The 11,281-nt window shown below is 38.4% G+C and overlaps 1 protein-coding gene across 1 annotated transcript in view; it reads left to right on the top strand.

Moving 5' to 3' along the window:
• The first annotated feature begins 1,732 nt into the window (after window positions 1-1,732).
• The window catches only part of LOC108523956 (serine/threonine-protein phosphatase with EF-hands 1-like), an 11,692-nt gene continuing 2,143 nt past the window's right edge, over window positions 1,733-11,281 (top strand). Inside the window, exons 1-2 of the mRNA XM_017864720.1 lie at window positions 1,733-1,889; window positions 9,604-9,718. Coding sequence (XP_017720209.1) covers window positions 1,764-1,889; window positions 9,604-9,718 — 241 coding nt within the window. The 5' untranslated portion in view covers window positions 1,733-1,763. The remainder of the gene's footprint in view (window positions 1,890-9,603; window positions 9,719-11,281) is intronic.

The following is an 11,281-nucleotide window of genomic DNA, read 5'->3' as shown; positions in this document are numbered from 1 at the left end:
ATGCTCTGCCTTTCTAGTCTTTAAATATAACTTGAAATAATTGTTATTCTTAAATCTCAAGCCAAACCCAAATGAGAAAAATAACCACTCCTGGACCACATTAAGGACAGACATTATTACTCCTAAATTCAACTTCTTATAAAACATCATCAACCACCACCAGAAAACACTGTGATACACAATAATTTAGAAAATATTTTTTTAAATTACCAAACACTATGACTTTAGAAAACATTTTTCACATTTAATTCTTAACTGTAATCTCTCAGCATAACTGGATCATGAAAAAAATGTATTCTGTCTATATCTGCTAACATTATACCTTCCAAACTTGACCACTCTGAATATTTTAAAAGATAGAAACTGTTTGCAGAGAACTTCTGAAGAATGGCCTTTGTAACAATTCAGTGTTAATGAGTTAATGAATGTCATTGTCCTCTGGGTCATTATCTGCAAGAATATTGTGTATTAAACAACCACCATACCTCAGTGGCATGTAATCAACATTTCTTTTTGCTAACAAGTCTACAGATTAGCTGAACACTTCTGCTGATCTTGGCAGTCTTGATTTGGCAATTTTTTGGGGTCTTGACTGGAGTTCACTCATGTGTCCAGAGTGAACACTGGTGGCTGCTGGCTGGGGGCCGAGCTAGGACAACCTTGGCTAGGATGACTCAGCTCCGCTCTACATGGTCTTGGATCTTTCTGAAGCCTAGCCTAGGCTTTGTGGTAGTAGCATCATTCCCAAAGAGAGCATGAAAGCATACAAGGCCTCCAGAGAGACCTGGGCTTGGAACTGGTGCATAGCACTTCCATCACATTCTTTAGGCCAGTACAAGTCATGAGCCCAGCCCGGTTTGAAGGGATGAGGAAACACACTCTTGACGGGAGTAGCTGCAAAAGTCCATTACAAAGAGCATGGATGGAAGGTGGGATAGAGAATTGGGATCACTTTTGCAATCAATCTACCATGTTTCCTTTCGTCTTTCTCTATCTGAATTGTCTTGATTTCTGTACTGGGGCTGACTGTTTCATGGGCAATCTAGCAGGCAAGGACCCTGGGTCTCAGCACCCACTAAAATGGACAATGCAGGCACTCCGTTATGTAGAACTGTCTCTCCGAGACTGAGGGGTTCTTTGGGTAGTTCTGCCTGTGGTTTGTCATTTAACTTTATCTACTTTGTTACCAAGAAAGAATGAAAATCATGTCAGAAAATTTATTTTATGTACAGAGAAAACAAATCCATTATAGCTAAATAGAATCCTCTGAAGTGTTTAACACGGGAAAAATTGAATGTTGCAGTTAAATTTTCTGTAGGTTCTGAATAGCAGCAGATGTTTGAACCAGATATAATGTATTGTTCTGTTTTCAGCCCTATTTGTAAAAGTCTGAGATGTAAGAGTGGGCAAAAAACTTAGAGCTAGAGCTTCGATCATCCAGATACCTTGACTGGTCAATTTTCCCTGTGCTTCTGCCTCCCCTTCCCACTGGCCATGGACCCACTGCTATGGGAAAACATCTGCCCAGGAAGGGATGGTGGTGACCCATGTGAATGCTCTGGTCTCAGGGTCAGTCATTCCTCGCAGTTATATGTGGGCTATGTTGGTATGCAGAACATTTAGCACAGTGCCTTACGTGGGCTAGGTATTCAAGAAGATATTTATTAAATTTAAGTATGGAAATGTTGATTCCCACCCCACCCCCCGGTTCTGACCTTCCTTTTCCAGAATTAAGACATCAATTTCTTGAAAGCGAACAGGACATGCGGGACAGACATGATTATGTGGACTTGATAGATGTCCCAGACTCCTATAATGGCCCTCGGCTACAATTTCCTCTCACTTGTACTGATATTGATTTACTTCTTGAGGCCTTCAAGGAACAACAGGTAAGTGTAAGCAGATGCTGCCTTGATTCCTGTGCATAACAGATGCCCAATAACTGTTGAAAGAATGGATGGACATACTACAGCAGAAATGCATTTCTTTAGAAAACAGTTCACATTAAGTGAGAGCTACCCTCTGTTACCCATTTAATAGAAGTCTCCTCAGGTGCACAGCAAGCTCCTCTCTATAGGCTAACAGCATTTCATTTGCCATTTTCTGAGATATCATTCACATACCGTCAAATTCACCATATTACAGTGTACAACTCAGTGATTTTTTTCTTGCATTCACAAGATTGTGCAACCATCACCAATATCTAATTCCAGAACATTTTCATCACCCCCAATAGAAAGGCCATTCCGATTATCATTTCCTCCTCCCCACCCCTGGCAACCACTATTCTATTTTCTGTCTCTACGGATTTGCCTATTCTAGATATTTCATATAAACGAAATCATCAAATATGTGGCCTTTTGTGTTTGGCTTCTTTCACTTAGTGTTTTAAAGGTTTGTTCATGTCATATCATATATCATTACTTAATTTCTTTTTATGGCTGATAATATTCCATTGTATACCACATTTTGTTTATCCATTTATCAGTGAATGGACATTCAGATCATTTCCACCTTTTGGCTGTTATGAACAATGCTGCTATGAATATTCATGCACAGATTTTCGTATAAACATGTGTTCTCAGTTCTCTTGGGTATATACCTAGGAATATTTCACTGGGTCATATGGTAGCTCTATGCTGGATCATGTGGTAACTCTATGTTTAAATTTTCCAGTAATTGCTAAACTGCTTCCCACAGTAGTGGCACCATTTTGCATTTCTACCAGCAATGTATGAAGGTTCCAATTTCTTCATGTTTTTGCCAACACTTGTTATTTTGTTTTATTTTATTTTATTATAGCCATCCTAGTGTGTGTGACATGGCATTTCATTGTGGTTTTGTTTTGCATTCCCCTAATGACTAATGATGTCGAGCATCTTTTCATGTATTTATTGGCTATTTGTATACCTTCTTTGCAGAAATCTGTGCAGATTCTTTGCCCACTTAAAATCAGGCTTTTTATTATTGAGTTATAAGAGTTCTTTCTGAATATAAATTCCTTATCAGATATATGATTTGCAAATATTTTCTCCCATTATGTAGGTTGTTTTTTTCATTTTCTTGATAATGTTCTTTGATGCCTAAAAGCGTTACATTTTGCTAAAGTCCAGTTTATCCATGTTTTTTCTTGGTTGCTTGTGCTTTTGGTGTCATATCTAAGAATCCGTTGTCAAATCTAAGGTCATGAAGACTCGCCTCTGTGTTTTCTTCTAAGACTTTTATAGTTTTAGCCTTTACACTTATGTCTGTGAATGATTTTGAGTTAGTTTCTATATATGGTATGAAGTCAAAATTAATTTTTTGCATATGGATATGCAGTTGTCCCAGCACCATCTGTTGAAGAGACTGTTCTTTCCCCATTGAGTGGTCTTTGCACCCTTGTCAAAAATCAATAGGCCAGGCACGGTGGCTCATGCTTGTAATCCCAGCACTTTGGGAGGCCGAGGCAGGTGCATCACCTGAGGTCAGGAGTTCAAGAGCAGCCTGACCAACATGGTGAAACCCTGTCTCTACTAAAATACAAAATTAGCCAGGCATGGTGGCTCATGCCTGTAATCCCAGCTACTCAGGAGGCTGAGGCTGAAGAATTGCTTGAACCCGAAAGGTGGAGGTTGCAGTGAGCTGAGATCGCGCCACTGCACTCTGGCCTGGGCGAGAAAACAAGACTCCATCTCAAAAAAACAAACAAACAAAAATCTATAGGCCATAGATATATGGGTTTGTTATTGGACTCTCAGTTCTATTCTATTGGTCTGTGTGTCTGTGCCAGTACCACACTGTCTTGATTGCTGTAGCTTTGTAATAAGTTTTGAAATAGGGAAGTGTGAGTCCTTCAACTTTGTTCTTTTGCAATGTTGAAGTTGTTCTTCATTATTGTTTTGGCTATGTGGGGCCCCTTGCAATGAATTTGAAGATCAAATTTTTCCATTTCTGCAAAAAAGCCTATTGGGCTTTTGATAGGGATTGCATTGAATTGCTATATCACTTTGGGTAATAATTGTCATCCTCACAATATAAGTCTTTCAACCATCCTCACAATATAAGTCTTTCAACCATCCTCACAATATAAGTCTTTCAACCCATGGTGTCTTTCCATTTATTTATGCTTTAATTTCTTTGAGCGATGTTTTGTGGTTTTTAGTGGACAAGTCTTTCATCACCTTGGTTAAATTTATTCTTAATTTATTCTTTTGGTTGATATTATAAAAAGAATTGTTTTCTTAATTCCTTTTTTGATTGCTCATTATGTGTGCGTTGATCTTACACTCTGCAGCTTTGATGAATATACTTGTTAGCTCTAGTAGTTTGTGTGTGTCTGTGTGTGTGTGTGTGTGTGTGCATGTGTGGTATATTCTTTTGAATATTCTATATACCAGATCATGTTATCTGTGAATATAGTTTTATTTCCTTCTTTCTGATTTGGATGCCTTTTGTTTCTTTTTCTTGCTCAATTGCTCTGGCTAGAACTTCCACCACAATACTGAATAGCAGTGTGAAAGTAGGCATGTTTATTTTGTTCCTCATCGTAGGGGGAAAGCTTTCAATCTTTCACCACTGAGTTTAATGTTAGTTGCAGGTTTTTTATAAAAGTCTTTTATCATGTTGAGGAAATTTCCTTCCATTCTTAGTTTTCTGAGTGGTTTTATCATGAAAAGGTGTTGGATTTTGTTAAATGCTTTTATTTGCATCAATTGAGATGATTGTGTGTTTTTTTACCCTTCATTCTATTAATGTGCTGTGATATATTGAATAATTTTCTTATGTTGAACCAACCTTGTAAATATAAATCCCTCTTGGCCATGGTATATAATCCCTTTAAAATGCTGTTGTACTTGGTTTGTTGGTATTATGTTGAGAATTTTTGCATCTATTTCATAAGGGATATTGGTCTGTAATTTTCTTTTCTTGTAGTGTCTTTGCCTGGCTTTGGTATCAGGGTAATACTGATCTCGTAGAGTGAGTTAGGAATTGCTTCCTTTTATTCTGTTTTTGGAAGAGTTTGAAAAGGATTGGTGTTAATTATAATTTAAATGTTTAGTAGAGTTCACCACTGAAGCCATTTGGTCTTGGACTTTTCTTTGTTAGGAGGTTTTTGATGACTGATCCAATCTCTTGTTCTAGATCTGTTCAGATTTTTTATTTCTTCTTGAGTCTGTTTTGGTAATTTGTGAGTTTCTAAGACTTTGTTCATCTCATCTAAGTTACCTAATTTGTTGGTGTACAATTGTTCATTGTATTCTCTCATAACCCCATTTTATTTCTTTAAGGTTGATGGTAATGTCCCCACTTTAGTTTCTGATTTTAGTTATTTTCATTTTCTCTCTTTTCTTTTCTTAGTCAGTCTAGCTTAAAGGTTTGTTAATTTTGTTGATCTTTTCAAAGAACCAACTTTTGGTTTTGTTGATTCTCTCTATTGTTTTTCTATTCTTTATTTCATTTATCTCCACTCTAATTCTTATTTTCTTTGTCAAAATATTAAGTTAGTTTATTGATGTGAAATCCTTCTTCTTTATTGCATGCATTTACAGCTACAAATTTCTCTCTGAACACTGCTTTTGCTGTATCCCATAAGTTTTGATATGTTGTGTTTTCATTTTTATTCATCTCAAAGTATTTTCTAATTTCCCTTGTGATCTTTGTATTACTCATTGGTTTTTTAAGAGTATGTTGTGTAATTTCTACATATTTATTAATTTTCTAGTTTTGCTTTTGTTATTGATGTCTAGTTTCATTCCATTGTGGTCGAAGAAGATACTTTGCATGATTTCAGTCTTTTTAAATTTGATGAGGTTTATTTTGTGGCCTAACATCTGGTCTATCCTGGAGAATGTTCCATGTGTCCTTGATAACAATGTATAGTCTACTTTTGTTGGGAAGAATGTGTAGTAGATATCTATTAGGTCTAGTTGTGTGTGGTCTCTGAAATCTCTGTTCTTTTTTAGCTTGTGTTAAGTTAATGTTTTAACAGAGATTTCTCTGAACACCAGGAGCAATTTTTTAAAAAAAAGAAAGGAAAAAATGTATACATATTTGCAGATTGGCTCTGTGTTGGAGCACTCCTTCAACTCCTTGGGCCATTTACAAATCTTAGTCTTTACTTTCCGCTTGTACTGAACCATTGTTCAGTTTCCTTTTTCTTGATTCACTGTTTGGTTGCTATAAACTTTGAGTATTTTCCAGAGTTCTGACAAAGTTGATACTGACAGGGTTTTTTTGTTTGTTTGTTTGTTTTTGCTTGATTTGTCAATGTTTTTGTGGAGGAATGGGACCTTAGAGTTGCCTACATGACCATTTTCTCTGACATCACCCCAGTACCCTCATTCTCAGGTTAGGACCCTACAGGGCATACCTAGGACTAAGAGTGAACTGGAAGACTGGCTTTTCAGACATCAAAGAACAGCTTGGAATGAACCATGTAATTCCTGAGATTGAATCGAGATCATCTTAGATAGCTAATGCTCCTAACCACCTGCCAACAGCAAATTTAAGTCTTCTCTGGAAGACAATCGGCCTGAGATTGTTTGTTCAGTTTTTCTTTCTTTCTTTCTTTTTTAAAGACAAAGTCACACTCTGTCACCCATGCTGGAGTGTGGTGGTATTATCACAGCTCACTGAAGCCTCAACTTCCTGGGCTCAAGCAATCTTCCCGCCTCAGCCTCTGAAGTTGCTGGGACTATAGGCACGTGCCGTCATGCCCAGTTACTTTTTTATTAGCTTTTGGTAGAGACAAGGTTTCACTGTGTTGCCCAGGCTGGTCTCGAACTCCTGGCCTCAAGTGATCCTCCCACCTCGGCTTCCCAAAGTGCTGGGATTATAGACATGAGCCACTGCACCTGGCCTCAGTTTTTCATATGCAATTTCCAGAACTCAATACAAATATAACCAAGCGTAGGAGGTTATAAGACACATGAAAGAAAACTGAGGCAAACAACAAACAATGGAAACAGACCTGTAGGGTATTTGGTTAGTGGCATTATCAGACTCCGAGTTAAAATAAATATGTTTAATATGAGTTCAAGGAGGTAAAAGATACATCAATCCACAGAGCCATAATAGAGAAGACTGATAATTCTGACTTTATAAAAATGAAAAGACTGTTATTAAGGGAAGAATAAAAGGTTCAACACAGTGTACAGAGTTAAAAAAAGTAAGGATCATGTATATTTTGATTTTTTAAAATTGAGAAAAAATTCATCTAACATAAAAGTGATCATTTAAATCATTTTAAAGTGTATGAGGCCAGGTGCAGTGGCTCACCTGGGAGCCACTTTGGGTGGCTTTGGGAGCCACTTTGGGAGGCTGAGGCGGGCGAATCACTTGAGGTCAGGAGTTCAAGACCAGCCTGGCCAACATGGTGAAATTCCGTCTCTACTAAAAATACAAAAATCAGCTGAGTGTGATGGCACGTGCCTGTAATCCCAGCTACTCAGGAGGCGCAGGCACGAGAATCACTTGAACCCAGGAGGCAGAGGTTACAGTGAGCTGACATTGTGCCACTGCACTCTAGCCTGGGTGACAGAGTGAGACTCTGTCCCCCCCCCGCCAAAAAAAAAAAAATAGTGTATGATTCAACAGTTTTAGTATATTAAAATGTTGTGCAACCATCACCACTATGTAACTCCAGAACATTTTCATCACCCCCAAACAAAGCCCCATTAGCAATCAATCCCATTTTCTCCCTCTCCCAGCCCCTGGCAATACTAATTTACCTTCTGTCTCTATGGATTTGTCTAATATGAACACTTCCTATAAGTGGAATCATACAATATATGTGGCCTTTTGTGCCTGGCATCTGTTGCTTGACATGTTTTCAGGGTTCATCCATGGTAGCATGGATCAGTACTTCCTTCCTATTTTTAGCTGAATAATGTTACTTTGTATGGATATAGCACATTGTATTTAAGGGATTATATGTTTATACATACATTTTAATATTCATCTGTGGTTATATTGATTTTTGTATGCTTGCAAGCACATAGAATATTTCTGGGAAAGATACGATACTTTTAACAGTGGCTGTTTCTAGGGGTAGAGATTAGGGGAATAAGATCTAGGGGAGACGGAAAATGACTTTTCATTATTTTACCCATTTCTACTATTTAGAATTTTATTTCAACTAAAAAAATGACTTGTTTCTCCATTTTAAAACTACTTTTTTTTTTTTTTGAGATACAGTCTTACTCTGTTGCCCAGGCTGGAGTGCAATGGCGCAATCTCGGCTCACTGCAACCTCCATCTCTCGGGTTCAAGCGATTCTCCTGCCTCAGCCTCCTGAGTAGCTGGGACTACAGGCACGTGCCAGCACACCTGGCTAATTTTGTATTTTAATAGAGACGGGGTTTCACCATGTTGGCCAGGCTGGTCTTGAACTTCTGACCTCAAGTGATCTGCCCGCCTCGGCCTTCCAGAGTGCTACTCTGGAATTACAAGTGTGAGCCACTGTGCTTGGCCCTAAAACTGCTTTTTTAAAAATAAATATTCTTTAAAGGTAGTATTTTCCTCTAACTTAAAATAATGTGACTATTTTATTTAAGTGGTTATTTAACCTGAGTATATTTATAAATGGAGAGACTGCCATCTGAGTTAATCATCTTGAGTATTTAATATTGCAGTTGTAAATATAATTCTAATGCTATGGAAAGATAGCCTTATAGGCAAGGACTAGTATGACCAAATGATTTTAGTCAATCCAAAGACCCAGAGAAATTATTTTCATAATAATTTTCTGTTGTTGCAATATATTCTCAGTTAATATTTGTTAATTTAGCTTTTTTAAAAAACAAAACTGCCCCTTTAGACAACAGTTACTCTGATTAGTACTACCAATGGACCAGAAAAACTACAATGACAAGCTGAGGTAACACTGAAGCCAGTGTTGGGAATCAACAGATTACATGTGGCTGGGGGTGGTGGCTCACACCTGTAATCCCAACACTTTGGGAGGCTGAGGCAGGAGGATCATTTGAGACCAGAAGTTCGAGACCAGCCTGGGCAACATAGTGAGACCCTATCTCTTCCCCCTCCACAAAAAAAGGAAAGAGCTTGAAAATCCAGTGTGAATTTTTCACTTACAGCACATTTCAATTCAGATTAGCTCCATTTCACATGCTCAATAGTTCCATGTGGCTAGTGGCTGCCATATTGGACAGCATAAGTCCAATATGGCAATAGGTCTAAATAGTTTTGACCTATTAAAATACATTAAATTTGTGTGGTGGTCACATCAATGCTGTATTATATTTTGGAGCGTGTACTTATAATTTTTTTTTCATTCTCCTTCTCCTTTTCCTTTTTCTCTTTTATTATTACAATTGGCTTTTTGTCTGCACGTTTCCCTAGGGCAAGGGCGTGCCTCCCTTCACTTCTCTTGGGCTCTAAGGACCTGGGATAATGATTCATTTTTTCAGTTACACACGTCCACTGAGGGCTTATTATATGCCAGACACTGTGCTAGAATGATCTATTTCAGAATAATTGAGAGGTTATCCTGAAATGCAGCGACCTGAAACGTGCGCACGTGCTCCACCTTTACGGTTTTCTATACAGTCATGTCTTTCTTCCTTGTTCATTACATCTGTTTTCTCTGCTTCCCCCTCACAGGTACTTCATGCCCATTATGTCTTAGAGGTGCTATTTGAAACCAAGAAAGTCCTGAAGCAAATGCCGAATTTCACTCATGTACAAACTTCTCCCTCCAAAGAGTTAACAATCTGTGGTAAGTGTCAGACCAGAGTTGTCAAATTAATATTTAGGAGCCTCTTGGTCCTACATCGTTTGCCTAACTTGAAAACTGTGTAAATTGGACTGTGTTAAGGGAAAAATGTTAATATAGAATTATCTATCATGATAATACTGTTCCCCATCTTGTCTTTGTTTTGCATACCAGCTGGCAGGAATTAATTATGTGAGAAATTAAAGAGCTCATAGCTTTTTATAAAGGCAGACAGCATTTTAATATGGAAAAACCACCCATGGGTGGAATAAGCATTCTTTGCCCTCCGTCTAGCTCTCATTATCTTTGTTCCACATTGCTTTTTCTAGGTGGGCCTCTGCATGCCACTTATGCTGGGAAGAGAAAAGCCCATGGCAGGGTAGAGATTAAATTCTTCTCTGCCCTTGGCTGCTGTTTCAGATTTTTCCAACTGGTCTCTGCAGCTTTTAGAAGAGTGGGAATGTCCCAGAAATCTGTTTCTTGTTCTTTTAAATAACAAGATTTGAGATTTTGCTATCATATAGGCCAGCCTGGCAGGATATTGCTTCAAGAAACAGTACGCATTGAAATTCATCACAGTTGGTGCTCAGCATGATTGCAACTGTTTGAGAGTGGGGTGCGTGGAAGGAACAGCAATTCCCTTAACTTCTAATTAAGCCTGTAGGTTACAAAACAGTGATTGTTGTTTTCCAAATCAGTTTTTAGTCTGCATTTCTCTTATTCTGGCAGGTAGAAGTGAATTTGACAATCTAATTAAAGTATTTGCATTTCTAGCATCTGATAGTGGTGGCAGGGACTTGATGTAGCAGTGCCTACCTCATGACATGCCCTGACTCAGGTTTTTGAAGAGTCTCTAATGGTTCATTTCCAGCCTCATCAGGCCATCACGTCTCTGACTAGCAGATGATTCATCTCAGCAGTGGGGGTCTTTTATTCAAGGCCTCACCTGGCCTTACTTTTCATGGAAAATAGAGACTTCGGGTCATGAGGCTCAGAAAGCTGTGCCACCCTGTGAAGCCTGTGAGGCCAGGGCTAGGTGTGCTCTTAGGATATATAGAATAGCCCAAACTGAGAATGGGATACGCTCCCCTGTGTTTCACTGGGAGCCACTACAGACTCATCCTTGCTAGAAGGATCTGGAAGAAGACACACGTTAATTACAGGGCAGGGCAGTCCTAGAATCCCACAGTGTGAGAACTGAAGGGTTCTCTAGTCTATTCTTTGCTCTTATGGGTGAAATTGAAGCTCAGACAGAAAAATGGCAGGATCAGAATTAAAATCAGGTCTTCTGTATCCCAGGTTAGAGGCAGCCCCACATCTGCCATCCTGACTCGCATTATGTCCCTGATGGTTCATTTTCCATCATGAGACAAAGATTAGGGAATGACTTAATTGGACATCTCTGTTCATTAAAGATTTCCACATCTTGGCACTTATTTCTAGACTTTTTCATGTAGCACCATTGGTAGAGGGAAAAGACAACGCCCGTGGGTTTTCCTAACATGGGAATATTATTATTTTCCATTTTAACAGCTCATTGAACTTCAAAATTTTGTGATTATTTAT

Source organism: Rhinopithecus bieti, unplaced genomic scaffold, assembly GCF_001698545.2.
Source record: "Rhinopithecus bieti isolate Rb0 unplaced genomic scaffold, ASM169854v2 scaffold_80454, whole genome shotgun sequence".
Classification (NCBI taxonomy): Eukaryota; Metazoa; Chordata; class Mammalia; order Primates; family Cercopithecidae; genus Rhinopithecus; species Rhinopithecus bieti.
This window is presented reverse-complemented; position numbering and strand designations above follow the sequence as displayed.